This window comes from Corvus kubaryi, unplaced genomic scaffold (assembly GCF_017639235.1).
Source record: "Corvus kubaryi isolate FWS band 111438036 unplaced genomic scaffold, C.kubaryi_AGA036_p1.0 37385, whole genome shotgun sequence".
In the NCBI taxonomy this organism is placed as follows: domain Eukaryota; kingdom Metazoa; phylum Chordata; class Aves; order Passeriformes; family Corvidae; genus Corvus; species Corvus kubaryi.
Genome location: NW_024581127.1, coordinates 24182354 through 24202915, shown reverse-complemented (window position 1 = coordinate 24202915; position 20562 = coordinate 24182354). Strand labels below are relative to the sequence as shown.

The 20562-nt window shown below is 42.7% G+C and overlaps 1 protein-coding gene across 1 annotated transcript in view; it reads left to right on the top strand.

Annotated features, from left to right (window-relative positions):
- SNTB1 (syntrophin beta 1) overlaps window positions 1–20562 on the top strand; it is a 110270-nt gene that overhangs the window by 54572 nt on the left and 35136 nt on the right. Inside the window, exons 2-3 of the mRNA XM_042036479.1 lie at window positions 50–266; window positions 15771–15978. Coding sequence (XP_041892413.1) covers window positions 50–266; window positions 15771–15978 — 425 coding nt within the window. The remainder of the gene's footprint in view (window positions 1–49; window positions 267–15770; window positions 15979–20562) is intronic.

Here is a 20562-nt window from a genome sequence, read left to right as displayed (position 1 = left end):
AATATTCATTTATTTATTGTTTTCCATCTTTTTTTTCTCTTTTCCATAGTGAAATACATGAGAGAAGCAACCCCCTATGTGAAGAAAGGCTCCCCCGTGTCAGAGATTGGGTGGGAGACGCCTCCCCCCGAATCTCCGCGCCTGGGCTGTGCCTCTGCTGACCCAATGTCGCAGCTTTCGCTCTCCATCCACAGAGACAGGAAGACAATTCCCCTCAAGATGTGCTACGTGACACGCAACATGGCGGTGTCAGACCCCGAAAACAGGTGAGTGGGGATTTGCCTGGGGCTGGGATTTCACTTTCTTGTTGAATGGTTGTGGACCTTTTCAGCATTGAGGTTGGTGAGCAGGAGCAGGGCTCTGGCCACACACAGCAACCCAGCAAGGGAGGTGAGCACCACTTTGGGAGGGGTGAGTGGTGGTGTCTGAACCATGTGGGGCTAGGCTCAGCTTTTGGGTTCTGCTAGAGAAACTTCAATGCAGTAATCCAGTACTTTTGTTGCAAATAGAGTCTCAGGGGGTTGTTTTCATCCTGATTAACTGTCTGCTTTTGAAGGAAAAGACAGTAATTGGTTACATCCTCCAGGCTGGCTAAGTCTGATTCCACTAAATTGCATTTTCTTTCCTTTTTTTGGTGAATATTGTTTTAAGAATGGTCTGTTTTGAGTATTCAGTTCTGGACATTAAAGTCAAGAAGAGGAGAAAAGTTCCACTTACAAGGCATTAATGGAGAGTTTTTGTGACTTGGTTTTTTCATAATGTTAAAAATAGGATGAGGTTTTACCAGCCCTTATTTATAACATATGTGGAACAGCTGCACTGCACCAACACACTCCCTGATCCCTGCTCTAACAGCTGCTAACAAAAAAGGGAACAGTCAAATCAGTGATACAGACTGATTCTCCATCCAAATAATGGCCTTTTTGTTTTTCTGTGGTGCTCAGAAGCTGGGTGTAATGCCTTTGAGTCCCAGCATTTACATATAGGCATAAACAAAAGTTACATTTTCGTTTGCAGAGAAGGATAAGGAGAAGAGGGGAGAGCAGAAAGTGGCTTGGGAAGGATGGGTTTCTCTGTAATCTCTTGGACTGCAATTCAGAGACTTTATTAGTATCTGTGTAGTTTTCCATCTTTCCTTTTTATATTTATGTGCCCTTTTAGTTTTCCCCCTCCATGCTTTATTGTTTAGTATGGCTTTACTTTGCCTCGGCTCTTCATCTCACCAGGTGGTTACCACCATAGTCAGTGGTAACTGACTGCTGCAGAACTGCAATTTTAAACCAGAAACAATCCTAGCAGTTTTTCTCAGTTTAGATCAAGATGTTTATTGATACTGGCCACTTTTTTCCCCACATATGTCTGTATAGTTTAAGGTTTGACAGCTGTTCCACTTGTCTGAGAGTTTGTCTTTGCCATGGAGTATATTTTAAAAGTGCTCGTACAGGTCACATTTTTTGAATCAGTACAATGTAATTATACTTTGCACTCATTGACTTCATTTTCTCATAATTTTTACCCTTCCTTTTTTTACTTTATTGTAGTTTTCACCTTCTGTTGCTCTTCTGGCCCTCAGTTGGTTTGAGAGCTAGGACTGACTCAGAGGGACACACACTCATTGTTCATGATACCTCTGCAATGGAGCTGACTTTTTTGAAGTATGCTACAAGTGTGTGTGTTCTTTGGGGTTACTAGGAAGTAATGTGTGGGAGAGTCATATTGCTTGTTATCATGGTTTTCATTTTGTGTTGCTGTCATTTCCTGTGGAAAGAGTGAGTTCTGATTTTTACTGTAGTCCAGCACAGTGCAGTCTAAGCTGGATTTTTCCATCCAAGCTTGCAGTACCTCGTGCTAGCTGCAGCATTGTAGTAGCACCCCATGGATTCGCATCTTTACTGGTTTCAGCGTTTTTTAACAGTTCTGAATACTGGAACTCATATTTCCCAGTATAAATGCTATTACAATGCATTTTCCCACTGGAATGCATTCCAAGATAGTAATCTGATTCCACAAAAATAATATTATCTTCACTCACAGCAGAGCCTAAGCCATGCCCTTACATGCTTGTAACACTTCTGTTTCACAACCCAGTGACCTGACACACACAGATTTTGTAACTGATGGTGTCACTTTGCTGGATGGCTTTAGGAGAGCTTTGCTGGCAGGATGCCAAAGCATATGTTGGCCATTAATGGGCTCCTTTGGACTACAACTGAGCTAATTTTCATTTAAGAACAAGCATGGGCATGGAAAGCCTGAGTTTTCCAGTGCAGTGATTTCTTCAGTGCAGGCTAGGGATAATGTCATACCAGCCTTGTGGGACCAGGATGAACTGATTTGATGTTCAGCATGAGAAGATACCTTTGTTAAGGGACCCAAAAGGAAATACTTGTTTGTTGGCACTGAATTATCTCCAGTTCCTAGAAAGCTGCAGTGAAATATGGGTTTAATGGGCATGGAGGAGTATTGTTTTTCCCATTAGAGCTGGGAGCCCTGCATAGGATTTTTTCTTCTCATGGAAGACTGACCCCAGTTCAGAGATTCTCAAGTCTCTGTCTACTCTCAGATGGTTTGGTGAGCTTGTTATTTTGGAGCAGGAGTGAAGTATAGTGCTTTTAGAGCCAGCAGTTCTCAGATGTCTCCTTCACCTAATCTGCCTGTGGGTTCACTCTGGAGGAGATCAGGAATTGTCTTTTCTGTTACCTGATTAAAAAAAGATGTAAGATACCAAGGAGAAGTTCCTTAATACAAACCAATACCAAAATTAGTGTGTAGGAATTTTTTTTAATAATAAAAATATGGCAGTAGGAGAAAAGATGCAGAGCAGCTATGTCATTCTTCTCTAGGTACAGGGCTCATTATATTTTAGGCTAGAAGAAACTGGTTAAAATAATTGCTACTCAAATCAGTTGTTTTCCTGTGTTTTCATTGATAAGTGACCTTCTTGGTGGCAGCAGCAAAGGTTAATGTCAGGCCTCACAGAGGAGCATCCCCTCCAAATGAAGGGATGTGGAAATGGTCACAGCTAGTAATGCCAATAAGCAATAAATCTTGCTGCAGTGTAGAAAGCTTTTCATCAATTTCTGGTGATGATATTAAGGAAGAGGATTGAAAAAAGGTCTCTCAGGTGAAATTTTTTCTTTTGGTACTTTTAAAGTCTTGGGACATAATACAAAGGTACTTCTCTACACAACACGGGAGGCATGACATTCCCTGGAGAAATGAGACCATGCTGTGTGGACTGAAAAGGTTTTCTCATCTGCTTTTGAAGTCACCCTAAAATCTTGCTTGCACATGTTTCAGCCAAAGCCAGGAGCTGTGGGCCTGATCTGTCACTGCTTGGTATTCACACATCATGGTCTTCCAGTTCCAGGGTCCAGAGCAGTGTAATCCTTACAGGGAACTTCGTCAGGGTCCAGTCTGAATGATTGGGTGAGTCATTGGCAGGATTTGGCCCTCTGATCGTGAAGGTTTGCTTTGGTCTGGAAGAAAGGAAAAATGGGCCAAGATAGATTCATTGTCCATTTCAGGATTGGACTGAGAGTTACAATCACAAGGTAAAATTGACCAGGTACGTTCTGTAGGTGTGTGTTTGGTTTGCATGACCAGGTTCTGGTAGCAGGGGAGCTGCAGAGGTGGCTTCTATGATAAGCTGTCAGAAACCTCCTCCATGTCCTACAGAGCCAATGTCAGCCAACTCCAGGATGGACCCCACTGGTCAAAGCCGAGCCAGCCAGGAATCATAGTAACACCTCTGTGATAATGTATTTTAAAAGCAAAATAAGAAAGTTATTGTGCAGATGTAATCGTGGCCAGAGAAGATTGGAGTGAGAATATGTGAGAGTAATGGCCCTGCAGACATCTGGGTCAGTGAGGAAGGAGGGGCAGGAGGTGCTCCAGGCACCAAAGCAGAGATTCCCCTAAAGCCCATGGTGCAGACCATGGTGAGGCAGTTGTGCCCCTGCAGCCCATGGATCCACCTGCAGCCCATGGAGGAACCTCCTGCTGAAGCAGGGGAATGCCCAAGAGAGTCTGTGAGCCTTTGGAAAACCCATGCTTGGGCAGGTTCCTGGCAGGGTCCTGTGTACCCATGGAGAGAGGAGTCACACTGGAGTGTGACATAGTAGAAAAAAGTCCTTGCATCAAAAGTCTTGAGTCATGAATGCTCACAACATAAGAGGTAAGCAGAAGGTTGTAAAAATGCAATAAAAAGACAAACATCTTGAAGTAGGTGAGGGAATGAAAGACCAAGGAGCTCCTGTACCTCTTCAGGGTCCTGCTTATGTAACTTAAGGGCAACTGGGGGGGCAAGGAGCCAAGTATTAGGCAGTAGAGAAGGTTCCTGGATATCTTGTTGATGAAAACATGGTCTGGATCATGCCCCCACTCTGCCTGTCTCCTGCTTAGTGAACAGGACCACACCTTGGTGCTGCCAGGTATGAGCAGGCCCTGATGCTGGTGTGCAGAGCAGATGCCAAGTCTCCTCCAAGAGCAGTGTGGCTTAGGGGTGCACCTTTGCAGCCTGGGGTTTTTCTCTGCTGTTGGGGGAATGGTTTCCCTGAATCATGTACGTTTAGGGCTCACAGGGGGCAGGCTCTGCCACAGAGAGTGACCAGAGAACCAGAATGAGTTACAGCTGCTCTTGGAGAGCACATGCCACACTTGGAGAGCACATGCCACACTTACCTTGTTTTCTGCCTCTTAGGAGGTAGTTTGATAGCACTGGGCATAGTCAATGACACTGGCAGTAGCAAGCACAGACAGAGTTAGGTGCTGGGCAAGGGCTGAGCCCTGGACCAAGGAGTAAGGAGGTGATGGCCCATTTCCACCACTGTGCTGGCACTGCTGACATGCTGGAGCTGTGTCATGCTGGGTGGACATCCACAGCTCTGTGGGGCTTCCTGGGGAGGTGGAAATTTTCCTTTCCTAGTGCATGGTACAGATTTAGCAGGACTTTTTTCTTCACTGTATGTTGTAGGTGGACAAAGGAAAGAAAAAGAACGTATGTTTGCATGGGGAATAGAGCATAGGTAAAGATACAGAATGGGTGCATTACCAGTGTTAAAAGTCCCCCTCCACACCTCCTCAAGGAATGTGTGCCTTGTTCCTTGTGTTGTTATTGAGCTGCTCTCTGTCTGTAGAACCTCTGTGAAATGCAGAGACCATGCTTAATTCATAGTGTTGTTGTGAGCTACAGCTTGAGATCCTTGGATGAAAGGCACATAGCAGTTAATTATCATTATTGGTACTGACATGTTTTACTGTATGAATGTCAATAAGTCCTTTGAAGAAGTCATTGAGCCTGCTCGAGTCAGTCTGATTTATTTCAAGAATTTTTGTTAGCATTTGGTTTTTTTTTCTTGGTGGGCTGTGTTTATTATCTCCTTAGATTACTATATCAACAATCCAACATTAAAGTAAAGCGACTTGAAAGAGTGTAATTCAAATCCAGAAAAGAACAAAAATTACAATAATCAGGGTGAAAGTCTGGTTGACTCTCCCCTCATCCTTAAGTCACCCTGTTGTGCTATGCTATCACAGTGTGCATGACCTGTTAGAAACCTTTTACAGCCTTGCCTTACAATGGCTGTAAATTTAAAGTCATGATGAACATGTGTTTTTAACCTTAGCTTCCAGCTATTTTACTGTAATGGGTCCAAATCCACCTTTTTTGTGAAGTTGGATGTCTCCTGTCATGTTCCTGTTTGTTTATAGTACTGTAGCTGCTAATCTGCTCACAGAGTCTGCTCCTTATTGGAAGGGATGAACAAGTAGGCAGCACTTGAGGTTTATCTACTGTTGCCTCTTTCAAGCTGACAGAAGTTAGGTAATTTAGCTAAAAAGGCATTGGCCACATCCCCTTCAATACTCTGAGGGTAGGAGAGGGAAGAAGTTGGGGTGTGGGGAACAGGAGTGGAGTTGTGGGATGGGTCATGGGAAAGGCCTCCTCTCCCTCCTCAATCATTGCATGGCTGTGGGACCCTTCTCAGTAGCCAGGGTCAATGCGTTCAGGGCTAGGGTTGTCAGATGAGGGACCTGTAACGTTGCATTTTTTCTCTCATAACAGTATTTTGGGGGCAAGTCATTAACTGCTACAATTAATAATTCATCAACTGATGGAATTAATAATTAATGGCTCTATAATTGGTTGTCTGCCAGTTCTCCGTCATCTACATCATCTGCTTTTTGGGCAGCACTGCAATAGCTGATGCATTTTGCAAGCTGCAGTCATCAATCTTGATAAGGGACAGTTTTCCAAACCTGTAGGAGCTGGAGCTCTGAAGCCTCTAGGCAGAAATGGTGATTTTAAAATTTTTTCATTCATGCAGAATAGTTGTTTTCCATCATGTGTGAAACTCCCCACCAGCCAAGCAGTTTTAGTCCAGGTCATACCAATTTTTATCTTAGCCTCAGTTTCTTCTCAGCTTTCTTGAAAGGCCACTGAGATCAGACACTTCTGTAGGATTATTCCTTCCATAAATATGAGCATTTTTGTCTTTTCTGAGACAAATCACCAAACTAGGGTGAACTTCATTACTTCTTTTTTTTTTCTTCATGATATAGTTCTTGTTCTGTTAAATCATGTTAAGATAGCTTTCTAATGTCTTACAGCCTGCTGCAGTCTCTGTGCAACAGTTTGAGAACTGGGAGATGTGCCAGGATTTGGGGACACAGTGGAAACCCCTGAGTTTTCCTGCAGGATGTTTGAGATGCCAGCATAGAACTGGATAGTTACAGAATGTTGTGGCTGACCTTCAATCTCTGCAGGTCCTGGTGAATTTGGGATTAGGCATGTCTCATTTTCTTGAAAAAAAAAAGTTGAATCTTTTCCCCTGACATAATGACATGGGGCTTTCTCCCTTCCCCATCCTTCTGGGCCAGACAGGTGAGCTCCTGGTGTACTTCCCATCTCCAGCATAAATCAAACAGGAATGGGTAAACCTCCTGCACATGTAAGTCAAAAGCAGTGTCTGTGCATGCATGCATATCTGTGACTATAAATAAAACTTTATGTATACATGTGTGTGTCTGTGTGGGAGCTGGACTGAACGTGACCTGACAGGAATAAAATGTGTCACTGTGAGCTGGGTGGTGAGGAAGGATGTGGGTGATGAGGAGGTGGCAGTAACTAAGGCTGGAAGAATGCTTTCAGCTGGATTTTTGAATAACAAACTATTAACCAAAGTCTTTCTTTCCTGTGAAAATATTTAAATAATGAAAAAAAAATGCTGATGGGTTTTTGTGTTTCATCTTGGGTTTTTTCAGCCATTGCTTCAGTTAGGAGAGTTTTGAAAAAGTCAAAGAATTTTGATTTTTCCAGTCAGCTTCAGCTGTAGAGGGTTGAGCTGAGAGATGGAAATAAGAGCAAAGGAACTTGAAATGAATGAGGTGAAGGAGAACGAAACAAAAGGAACTGCCCTGAGAAATGCACAGAGGGAAGAGAGGAGCACAAATTAAGAATAACTAATGGAGAAAGAAGCCAACCAGCAAGGCAGAGCAGCCAACCCAGAGAGTGAAGACAGCAGCAGACTTTACTTAACAAGCACATTTGTAAAAAAGGAAAAAAAAAATAAAGCTCTGGAGAGATGGAGAAAGAGAAATGCTGCAAGAAATGTGTCACAGAATAAAGGGAAAGGAAGATCAGTGTGACTGCTGCAGGGCAGAGGAGAACAAATAGTTAATCATGTTCTTATGTGCATCTGTATGTAAAGGTGTGTAAGTGCTGACATCCAAGCTCGTGCTAAATAATGGAAAAGAACTTTAAAGACCCCTGAGATCTCCCAAAGAAAGAAAGTTGATGTGCAAGGGTTTCAGTTTTCTGCTATGCTCCCAGGTCCCACAGTCTTTGTGTTATGGCTTGGAGAGAGTGACAACCTCAAGGCCCTTTCCTGCCTGGCTGTTGTCCTGTTCTCAGTGCTGGGCTTTCCCTCTCTTACCAGCAGGTCTGAAAATTGGATTTCAGTATCACAGCTCTGATCTGGCCTGATCTGCCATTAATTAAGGAGCAAGATTTTCAGCTGGTGTATTTAAAGCTGCTCCCTTTTGCACCTTGTGTAGTCACTGGTATGGCAGCAAATTACATCCATGGTGTGAGCCCTGGGTGGTGGGCTGCCATCAGAGGTGCCCCAGCTCAGTACTGGTAGATGCTGAGGCTGATCCCTAGTGCTTAGACTGTGTGTGGATACTTTGCCATTTTAATGCTCTCTGGTCACTTCTAGCTTGCTTTCACCTGTGTTTCTGCTGATGGAAATTCCTGTTTTTCTGTTGTAAGAGTTTTGCTGAAGTTGCTACTTCTTCTCATCACTTACATACAGCTTTTCCATCAGTCTCTGTGTCTATTCAGTGGGAAGATGGGTCTGCTGCCAGTAGTGAAGGTGTCAGGAGGTGACCCATGGACACTGTCCCAAAGAAGCTGGCAGTATCTCTGGGAGACTGGCTCCCAGGTGGTGGCTCTCCCCAGAGCACTCAGAGGCCAGTAATTGATGCAGAGGGGATTCGTGGCTTTGTAGTCATGGTTGTCTGGCTTCTGGTTTGCTTCACTTGGGTAAGCAGTGATCCCTGGGGTTCTTGATCATGGGAGCCAAAAAGCAGGCATATAAAATAATGAGACATTGAGACATACCCTGCTAGATAAGGTGTACCTGCCTTTTCTCTATTCCAGCAAGACTTTCTTCTATGACAGTTCATCCACAAGACAGAGTTGATCTGTCAGCAGCCCTACTAATTTTTCCTGTTTCCGTATCAGTTTTCACCCATGCTTGTGGATCACATCCTCTTCTTTTTCCTGGGTCCTACTACAGCACTTCCTAACAGCAGCAGTGGCATTCCTTCTCAGAAGGCATCTAATTCATCTCCAAACCCATGATCTCTTATTTATGCAGCGGCATGAGACCCTCCACTCTCTTCTCAATTTGAAGGGATCATTTACTACTATTACCAGCTACAGTCATATGCTCTTTGCCAAGCCCAGATGCAGCTCCAGCTGCAGAAGGTTTGCTTTGCTGCAGAAGATGCTTTGAATTTGGCTGTGGCTTTGCTTCAGGGAAAACAGCTGCTTCAGGGAGCTGTGGTCAGTGTATTGAATATACCAATCACATCTTCTGTTCCTAAAGTTTCAGCATCTTCTAAAGTTAAATCAAATTCCTGACATCTCTATGAAATAATGCTGTTGGTGGTTTTTTTCCCAAATAACTGACCCCAACTGCTCCTTGAAACAGCGCTTATGCTGAATCCGCTGTGAAGAAGCCTGGACTCTGTATTCCTGGATTACCAATATTCAGTACAATTACAACCAGAATATAAAAGAAAAATTCAAGAAAGTAAAAGATGAGAGGTCTTTTGGGCACTGTGGGTGGGGTAAGAGTCCTTCTCCTTAATATTCATATACATTTAAAAACTATTCAATTACTTTTGTGGTTTCTCTGGGTGGAGAAGGCAGTGTGTGATGTCTCTGCAGATTGGTCAGCATCTGCGGGCAGTGGTGTGAGCAAGTCCATTGCAGAACCAAATCCTTTCTTTACTTGCATGTGGCACAGCTCCACTGATATCCCTTTTATTAAAGCCCAGCTGGTGGCAAATAGAAATGAAATCAACTGTGACAGCTCATTAGTGATATATAAACCTTCTGGTTGGACATCAGTCTAGTCCAGCTCCCAAGAAAGTATCTACATTGTTTTTAGCCCTGTATGCTGAAAGTCACCAAGTAACTGTTAATGCAGCAAGTACCCTCCTGACAGCAAGGGGACCGAGAGTCTTTCACAGAGAAAAATTCCACTTGATTACCAAGTAGCGCTTGCTTGGTAAAATTGCTTTCACCTCCATTTAGGTTCATCAAATGAAGATGCTTCTTCAGAGAGTATGCTGGGGAATTCCTTGCAAGCCTAACAGTCTCTCTCTGGAATACTTTCCTTGCAGACTAAGCCCAAAGTTTCCATTGCTTAATTGTCATGTATTCTGTTCCTGATTCATCTCCTGATGCTACATGTAGAATTCAAAAGAACCTTAACAGTTTTTTTAAATTTATTTTATAACAAAACTTAAAACTATTTAAATATAAATCAGATTATGTTCTTCTAAATCCTCCCTTTTCCTGGAAAGGCTCCTATGTTTGTATTCTCAGAAAAAAAAAATTACTTACCTTGATTTCTTGTGTCGAGAGTGATGGAAGAGATAGAGTGAACAGTTTGGCCTTTGATTGATCTTTAAGTTTGCAAAGTCAGTGACAGACTGTTTTGTTCCTCACTGTGCCAAGGAAAATCAAAGTAGTGTGATGGACTTGAATAACTCTGGCTCCAGCTTATCATTAACTTCAAGGGATTTACTCCACACTTTTATCAGTCACTGAATACATAATCTGAGCCAGGAAGAGTCATGAACTGTAACTCAGTGCCTGATTTGGTCCTGAGCCAATGCTGGTGGTAGAAGTACTTTGAAGAGTTTTGATAAAACGTACTTCTTAGATAATGAACACTCCTGCAGAAAGAAGCTTTATCAAATGTGGAATGAGTAGGGTCTACCAAACATTTGCTTTCAACTTCTTGTGATCCTCTGTAAAGTAAAAAGTCTGATGAAGCAAGGGAGGGCGTTTTCCTCTTATGTGCCAGGTTACAGCATTTGGAAGCGCTGGGTTTTGTGTCACCCCTGTGTTCTGCGGGTGGAGAAGGGGATGCTGGAAACACTCCTCAGCTCACTGAGGGTCTTTGAGAAGGAGAGAGAAAATTACTCTTTTATGGTAAGGTTTGCCAAATGATCTCTGAGAAAATGTGATATCATTCATATGCATTGCCAAGCTGGAGGGATGCCGCGCATCTTGGCAGTCATCTAGAGCTAACATATAATTCCTTTGGGTTGGTATGGGCTTTATCAGAAACAGCTCCATATGCAGTATTTACATAACTGTGGTGGAGTGTGAGAATAAACACAGCTGTGGCATTGCCCTAAATATTTCAATTCAGTGGGGAATTAAAGGAACTTCATCACTGAACTGCAGATAAACAGAAGTCACTAAGAGGTGGTCAGTTTAGCCAAGGAACAAATCAAAACTATAATGGCTGGACTGCTGGAAACATTTAAGTGTCTTAGTCTTAGAGTTTATTAAGGTCACTGGTATTTTTTTGCTTTTCAGAAAGTATGGAAATGCCATCAGTCAGCTGCTATACAGAAAGCATCATCCAATTGGACTGGTGAATCAAAGCAGCGTGGGGTGAAAGGCAGAAAAGGAAAGAGTTTATAGGGATGCAGCACTTTCAGCATCTGATTGCAGTCAGAGCCCATGGCTTTCTGAGAAGATTTAGTTTCTTTTAGTATCTCCATCCCAGTTGACTGTTGTAGTGGTTTGGTCCAAAATACTCATTACTGTTTATCTTCTGTGAGATAAGAATTAGGAGAAATGCAAAGCAGGCACCAAACTTGAAAGAATATAAAGAAGTTTATTAACAGACCTAAAAGAGGAAAAAAAAAATTATACCACCTTCAGAACTGTCCTCCTTCCCCCACCTTCCTCCCTTCCTCCCACTGACAATGTAAAAAGACAACCCTTCAGTCTGTTTATCACTTCCATAATAACCTTGTTCAGTCCATTTAGAAAGAGAAGTCTCTTCTTGCTTGTGCTATGAAAACATTATCACAACGAGACAGCCGCCCACTTCCAAATATTGTTCAGTCCATTTAGGAAGAGGAGTCTCTCTACTCGCATGTGTGAGTCCCTTCCCCCAACTTGCAGCTTTTCCCGCAGCTGCTTTCGAGGGTCCACTCTTGAAGTTTTTTTGGGGTACAATTTTAAGGTTGAGCTGTTCAGAAACAAGAACAGAGGCCCTTCTCCTTCCCTGGGAGCAAAGGGTCTTCATCATCTTCATCTGTAGGACTGTCTCTGGGAGCATCTCTAGGGACTGAGGTTTTCTCCTTTCCCGTGTGGAGCAAAAGTCCTCATCTGGTCCATCTCTCCCTGTCCAAACGTCTCATTAAATTACAGCTGCGTCAGCACCTGCCTATCTCAGCGCAGGTGCTTTTGCTTATGAGTTGAACACTCCACCCCCCATATCTTCATGAAATTACAACAGGATATTCTGCTATATCATAGCTTCACAACAGAATTTCAGCTTTAAGCATCTCCTCTCTCTCTTCCCTCAGGTTTTCAGCTCTTCACAGCAGTAAAAGGGTTAATCTCACCTCGGCCTTGCAGCTTTGCAGCTGGAATGTTGAATTTTTCTTATCACAGTGGAGAGGGGGGAGAGCCGAGCCGCTCCAGCTGCCCACGGCAAGGCAGTGGGGGGGGTTCCACGGCTGGAACAGGTCCATCGGCTCCAGGATGGCCGTGGCCTGGCCGGGCCCGCTGGGCCCCACACGGGGCCCGAGCAGCCACCTGTCCCAGCACTGGAAACGAGAGAGAGCTTGGGGGGGGTTTGTCTATTCTTAAGTGTGCATCACAGAGGCGGTCACAACTTTAAGTGGCTTAGAGAATTGTCCATATTCAAACTGGCCAGCTGATAGGTTCTATCAGGTCCCAGAGGAAACTGTAAGCACCCCTTGGCAAGGACATCCCTTCTGGGACTATGCTTGCTAATCTATGACAACTGTGGAGACAGGAGTCCTGGATTTTTGGTGGAAATCTGCAAGCTCTGTTTCCTAAGGTTTTCTAGTCCAGATCTTTCAGCAATAGCCAGTAGTAGCAGAGTGCAGACAGTTGAGGATTTAGACTTTAAGGTGTATAAATGAAAGTCGGCCTACATAGCAGCTAGCTAAGGAATGATGCTTGCAAATGTATTTCTGTGAGTGGACAAGTGCCACAGATAAAAAGAATCATTTTCAGTGCTGTCAAAGTAACATGGATTCCTGTTTTGAACTAACTTTTGAGAAGTGTAGCAGTATTGTCCAGTCATCTTGTTACTCAGCTCAGGGAACAAGGAAGACTTTCTGCAATTGTTAGTGCATCACCATCAAACTTTGATGACTGGCAAGCATTCCCAAACTAGCTCCATTAGAAGTCACTGAGGGATGAGTATTTTTCAAGCATGGCTCAGTACGTGTGTATGCATATGTATACTAGAATTTAGACTTTGATATCACATTTCTGTGTCTAGATATTAGAAAGAACATGCATGGTTTAGAACCCCTTAAACAGAATTTTTAAGAACTGTCTATATGTTCATTATTTTAGAGGATAGAACTCTTGTTCAAATACTTAAATAGTCACCATCAAGGAAAATACACTTTGATGAAGGCATAAGTACTAAAATACCTGTTTGTATGTTAATCCGCTTGAAGGAAGAATTTACAAATTGGAGATAAGCAAGTTGCCATTTGGAAACTCTTTCGGCTCTCAATAATTTATTTTTAAGTTGAAACCTGCTATGACGCTAACTTATAAAGAAATCACACTAGTTTGCTGCTGCTCCTTTGCAACTGAAAAAGCAGCACTTTATTCTGAGTATTTAGAGCCTGTGTTCAGCACTTTGTGTACTGCATGATGTGCAGTGACCTTGTAGGTGGGAGTTCCCATGTAGAAACCACAGGCTTTGTAAAGAGCACTGTTTTACACATTCTATATGGTGTGTTAACATTTTTCAAATGCAGCACAATACTGCTGTGTTGTCCAAATAAATTCTGTTTTTAAAAGAAGTATTAAAATGGGACACAGAGGACTGAAGATCTGGATTGCTGCTTCTGGCCTGTTCCCTGCCTTGTCTGGGTTCTTCACTTTTCCACTTTTTTGGTAGTGAAATGAGGATGCTGTCACTGGCCTCATTTTTGAAATGCTGTAAGATCTCCTGGCAAAAACTGTTCTGTAAGTAATAAGCAACATTTCACTGATTGCCACAATGTATTTTGAAAATCCAAGCCTGTCTAGTTTGGTTTTGGTGGTGCCTGCCTACAAGAAGATGCTCAAACTCCAGAGTTGCAGTGGGACTCAGCAGTGGGAGAGTTTCTGATGAAGACAGACCAGGGTATGGTGGCTGTGCATGATCGTAATGATCAGTGGACTCAAATAGCTAAATCATAGCCATGAAGGAGGAGATGGCTGTTTCTAGCAGTTCAGAAAAAAATGAGAGTGTGATTTGGAACATGCCTATCTATAAATATAGTTTTCTAGTTCACAAGACTGCCATCATGTATCAAGGAATTTTGCTTTGGTACCTGAAATTGAATGTTTGGTGCATCCTGGAGTGGCTAAATAAGAACATTAATTTTCAGACAGTGCTGAGCTGCGGCAGCTTTACTGAGGAAATATGCATTATTATGTTGGCTTAGTGCTTCCTGAAAAATCAAGCCACTTTTTAAGCTATCCAGTGATTTAAGACCCTGAACAGTTCAGCTGCTGAGTTTGGAAAATCATGACCTTTTCTATATTTAGAACAGTGTCTACATGGAAATCTCCCTTTCCCAAAATGGACAAACATGAAACCAGGGATCCTTCCTCTCTGAGCCCCAGAGAGCTGTGCAGATCGAGTCACCCTCAGTTCTGGACTCTGCTCTGGTTTAACCAAATAATTAAAACCTATTAATTGCTAGTTAAGCTCCAAATTGCAGGATTTTGTAATTGCACAACAAATATTTGCATTATAGTACTGTTTTGAATAAATTCCACTGAACTAATTAATTTTCTGCTGCAGAAAGGAGTCATTGTGTGTCCCAGAGACTGGGCAGCCATACACAGGACAGAAGTACATGCTTAGGCTCAGATCCCAGGTCGAATTTGTGAGGGTAACATTTGGGGCTGTCACTGTACTTTTATAATAAAAAAGCACAAATGTGATACAGGGTTGAGTGATGGGCAATGACCAGGGCTTTGTTTTATAATTGCCACATAAAGATAAAACAGGCTATTACTTTGTGGGTTATTTAACAGATGTTCAAGTAAAATGGCCCACAAAGCTATAAAGAGCACACAAAGCCCCGCTAATAACTAATAACTTCACTGAGAACAGAGCTGAAATAGCTGCAGCTGCCTGTCAAAGCACTTTTGTTGTTGCTGTTTTTAGCAAAGGTGTTGGCACAGGTCCCATAACCACAATGAACAGGATTTGTTTTTCTGAAAACTGTGTTCGGTTGTGCTTTTCAAACCACGGTGGAAACCCACAGGATAGTCTAGTAGGAATGTTTTCTTCGAAACAAAACTCATCTCTTTCCACAGGAGTTTGAAAATCTGTAAAAGGTGCCTGCCAGCAGCAATCACATGGTTGCTGTTAGCACTTTCTTGTTGCCACTCTTTGCAGGATCTAAATGGAGCATTGAGGATGCTGGTAACTCCTAGAGAAGGCCAGTTGTGCTAGGCCTCTGGTTAATGCACTGAAACCACAGAATCCTAGGAAAATTCCTCTGTTTGGGATGAGGATGGTTTTCATTTATCTCTGCATGTGTAAAATAAACACACTGAAGAACTCTGGTTGAGCCATGATACCCAGCTAAGGAAGGGAGCAGCTTATCCCTGGCTTCTCTACAGTCATCTTCCATGCAGTTTGCAGTTCTGGGTGGTGTCCATGTCAGTGAATTTTCGTCTTGCCTTTATAATTGAAACTCCTATTGACACGCTGTATGTGGGATTGCATCAGCACTGGCAAATCCCCTTCCCAGGGATGTTATCATAATTCCAGTAGAGACCTGTCCCCAGTTAAGATGATCCTACTCTATTCTGGTGTTGTAAAGGTAAGTTTTTAGTGCTAGGTCTCAATATTAGTATCCTAATTTTTAACTCATTGCATTCACTAAACGAGGTAATAAATTTAGCTGCCTATTAGTATATGAATGAACATGATGTTTTTCCCCCATTTTTCTAGAATTATTGAAGTTCATTCACCTGATGCCAAGCACACCGTGGTGCTCAGGAGTAAGGATTCAGCTACAGCCCAGGCCTGGTTCAATGCCATCCACTCCAGTGTCAATGAGCTCATCCCCAGGGTGATTGCAGAGGTCAGAGACCAGCTGGGTAAAACAGGGATTGCTGGAAGTCGAGAGATTAGGCATCTAGGCTGGCTTGCAGAAAAGGTAACAAAAACATTCTTATTTTCATTTCTAAGTTCTCTATCTCTTATTCTCTGTTCCTGAATTCAGCCTTGTCTGGAAGTAGAGAGACTAAATGAGATTCTGGGGATTGATTTAACTTTCCTTGAAGACCTTTCTTTTCTTAATGTGCCAATTTTTGTGCTTTAAAAAACCAAGCAGAAAACTATAACGTCCCCGTAAGTCTTTTCTTCTGCATGCCAATTAACAAAGACTTTCCTGGGAGATCAAAAAGTCTCATGTCAAGTTCAGGGATGGGACACGAGTCATAAAAACTGACACCAGCCCTTGGGTTCACCTGCTGTTACAACTCCCATCAGGTATATGAGTTGTCACCTTCCTACTCCCAGGTAGGGAGGTACTTAGTCCATGGGCCACCACTCTGCTGTGCCTGACCTCGATCTGGAGCTGGGCGTGATCTGGAATTCCCATAAAGGCTGGTAGCTTGTTCTTTAATTGTAACCCTGCATTTGAGCTGAGCATCCTGTAAGGCTGAGCTTGCAATTGCAACTCTTGCCCATCTTCCAAAGATTGAGTCTTAAAAGGTTTTATGCATAGAGAAAACCTGGCGTTCAGTTTGAGAGTAGTTTGGGGTCTGTTGACCCATGGAAAGACGATCCATGAATACACAGGGGTGGTATCAGTATTAGATTATCTGATTTTAAATCAGTAGTCTCAGAATTCATTTTAGGCACTGTACCAACTGGTAAGTGTGGATTTGCTACATTAGCAGTGTTAGAATTGTGCCTAGAAATAATTCCCATCCATCTACTTCCTGGGCAGCTGTTCAAAGCATCTCTGCCCCTCCAGCTGGGGTGTGTGGAAAAATGGCCACTGTGTACACACTGCCCTTTCACCTTGTGCATCCAGCAAAGATGTGGAAAACTGACTGTAACTGCCCTGAAAAAAAATACTGTATGTTTTATCTCTTTTTGGGATTTTGTAGATGAAAATATGGAAGCCACAGGCACAGGTGCCATATTTCTATCTAGTGTCCTTTAAGAAGGCACACCATTAGTTTTTAGCAAAATGTGGTTCGCTCTACACCACTTGCAGTGATGCAAAGATTGCAAAGACTTTCAGCAGATTTTGTATATTTTTCTGTCCCTCCCTCTAAGCTCACAGAGTGGTGACAACAGCACAACTCTTTGGCTGCTGTAGAAAATGTAAAAGTTTAGGGGAATAATTTGGGATTAAAACATCGAAGCATTAGTAAGTAAATTTTAGCAGTATTAAACTATGCAGCCACAGGATCTTTAATCTTGTTTTCCTTTTTGTATATCTCTAAACTTATAAAAAGCTGAACATAAGAGGCTTCTTCTGTTGCAAAATCCTTTCCTCTGAAAGGGTAACTGCTCTGTAGCAGATCACATAGATCTCATAAGCATAATATTCACAGATCATCTTAAGTGGAAACATGGCTTCTGGTTTATGAATTTCCTCTTCTTACAGTTACTATACAATATCCCATTCACATGCTTCTCTCTTTTCTCTTTTTTTTTTTTTTCTTTTGACTTTTTCCCCCTATGGGCTGAAATCTTATTTTGTGTTACTCATTATGGACCATTTTGAGGTCTGTCTAAATTTAGTGGTGAAACTTGTTTTGGCTTTGTTAGGGTCAGGCTGTGGCTCTGTGCATGTTCCAGTGTATTTATGGTGGCTGTTACCAAGAATTAGACATGAGAGATTTGCAGTGACATTGTTACTCAAAAGGCAACTTGGTTTTTTTCACTAAAAACCATCCAGAACTGTGCAGTAGTAACTGAGGTCAAAAGCTCCCACCCTTCTCTCATGTTGGAGTCAGGCTGAAAAGTAGAGAAAATCCCTACATATGGCAAAAAGTGATGTGAAATTCCTTTTATTTTGTTACTGAGCTGTGGGCAGTAAAGCATGCATGAAAGAATGATAACCTGCATATACTGTATATATGCCAGCTGTTTCTATACTGTTTCAGAGCAGGTGCTCAAGGCAGCTGGGGGAGGTGCTGACCACAGATGCTCCTTGTGCGAAACCTGTTTGTTAGTGGGAAGAAATTAAATTCTGCAGTGATTTGTGGAAGTGCAGTGTGGTTGTTTGATCCTGCCTGGATGCCAGGTGCCCACCAAAGCCACTCTATCACTCCCCCTCTTCAGCTGGACAGGGGAGAGAAAATTAAACAAAAGGCATATTAGTTGAGATTAGGGCAGGGAAAGATAATTCACCAATTACCATCGTGGGCTAAACAGACTCAACTTGGGGAAAAATTAATTGAATTTATTACCAAACAAACCAGAGTAGGGTAATGAGAAAATAAAACCAAATCTTAAAAAACCTTTCCCCTGTCTTCTTCCCTTACTTGTGATTTTTCTCTACCTTTCTCCCCTCCCTGTGGCACAAATGGATGGGAATGGGGTTGTGGTCAGTTCATCACACCTTGTCCCTGCTGCTCCTTCCTCCTCAGGGGAGGACTCCTCACACTCCTCCCATGCTCCAGGGTGGGTCCCTCCCACAGGAGCCAGTCCTCCATGAACTTGTCCAATGTGAGTCCTTCCCATGGCAGCAGTTCCTCACAAACTGCTGCAGCATAGATCCCCTGCAGCGTCACAGGTCCTGCCAGCAAACCTGCTCCAGGGTGGGCACCTCTCTCCACAGGACCACCAGTCCAGCCTGGAGCCAGCTCCAGCATGGGCTTCCCATCCCTCCAGCATGGGCTTCCCACCATGGTTTAATGGTGCATTAACCATTGAACATCTTAGACAGCTTTTATGGCATCATATTATATTACTCACATAGCATATCCTTAAAGTGAATTCTCAGCAAAATGGAAAGACTGTGAGCTGAATTCCTCTGCTTGTTTGGGGAATGCAAAATGTAATCCCATAGAAATTTCACTGTAATTTGCTGTGATTACTCTCTGCTTCAATTAAGCTGTTTCCTGGTTTGATATTTTTTATATGACTCTGCTCTAAACTTAGCTCTAAACTTCAACCTTCATGATACTACAAAAATAGATTCATTAGGGGAGCCTCCCTCAGGTGGGTAACATTAAAATAAATAATAGGTTATCTAAGATACTAAGCCATTGCATGCTAACAGGATTCTACCACCTTAACTGAACTTCCCTGTGAAGAAAGCACTAAACTTGTGGTCTTCAACCTGAAACTTCCATCTTGCAAGTCCACCTTCAGGTTCTTGGTGGGCAGTGAGGGTCTGTCTGACAGTAAATAGAGAGCTCTGCATCACTTTAAGAAAGCAAATGTTCACTGTGGCCTGCTTATAGGCAAGGAGGAAAACAGCCAGAAGCAATCATTAGAGATGCCATATTCCCTCTTTTATTAAGGAAGTAGCCTTGTCCTGACCTTGGCCTTATGAGGAAGGTTTCTAAAGCTGAGCAAGGATTAAGGAGTTGTATTAGTCACCAGCGTCCTAAAACTTCTCTGTAACTAAGAGAAATACCAAGTACTGGTTTGTAATGAAGTGTGTGCACTCCTCATCACTTTGTGTTTCCTGTATTTGTCTTTTCACTTCAGCAAGACCTGTGCATTTAACAGTTGTGCAAAGCATAAGGGAATAGTTACATGTGTGTTTTAATCCTTCTAGGTTTTGTCTTTTTATAATGCTCCCTGTAAAGATACTTTTAGCAACCAAATAAAAGAAAAGAATTAGTAATGTCATCTAAATTGAGGAATTTTTCCAAGTGTGTATTGTTTCTGTTTCTGTTCCTTCCAGGAATGCTTTCAATCCTTGTAGAAATGTCCTCTCTAGCTTCCCCCCCCCCCGCCCCCCATTTTTAATGCTTCTGCACATCTCATGACTTACAGAGGAGCTGAAACGGGCATCGCTGCTCTTCTCCTTACAGTTACTCATCTACCACTGGGTTCCTTTGTGAGGAGCAAGTTCTGCTCTTGAACTGAAGAGCTAAAACACTGAGGAAATGGTGGTTTATTTTATCACTCTGTAACGTCTGCTCCCATAGACCAAAATATCATTGGCAAAAGCTTTATCAAAATTTTTTCTTCTTTAATGCAAACACAAAAAGGTGTTCTGGCAAAAGGGGTTTTGCAAAGGTAGCTTTTGCCAATTCAGCAGTCAGCCAGCCACACAAAAGTATGACTGGCTTCAGGGGCAGCTGAAACTGTAGCCAGGCGCCAGCGTCAAGCTGGGTCAGTTAAGAAAAAAAAAAACCCAAAACTAAATGAAACCCTGAGCTGTGCATCTCTCTGTCCTCGCTGTGCCAGTGACACTTTTCATGCGGGCTTGGAAGAAAGAAAAAGCATTTCTGCAGCCAGGGACTGTTCTCCTTTCCAGATGTCAAATGTCTTACAGGCAGTGGACTTCTTAAAATTATCTCAAAGCTCCTTTGAGAAACTTAAAAATAGGAATTGCAGCAAGTTGTCTTTTAGAATGTTAATTTTTAAAGCTGCAGAAAAAGGGACCTTACAGGCTTTTCTCACTAGATCTTACCCCAGCACTTGGTTCCTGTTCATGTTGCTCTGCCTGTGCAGGGCGAGGGTGTTGCTGCTCCCACAAATCTGGTGTGGGTTTCAGAGGGAAGAAAAGACCTGAGGGGAAATAAGCAAAGCAGCATGG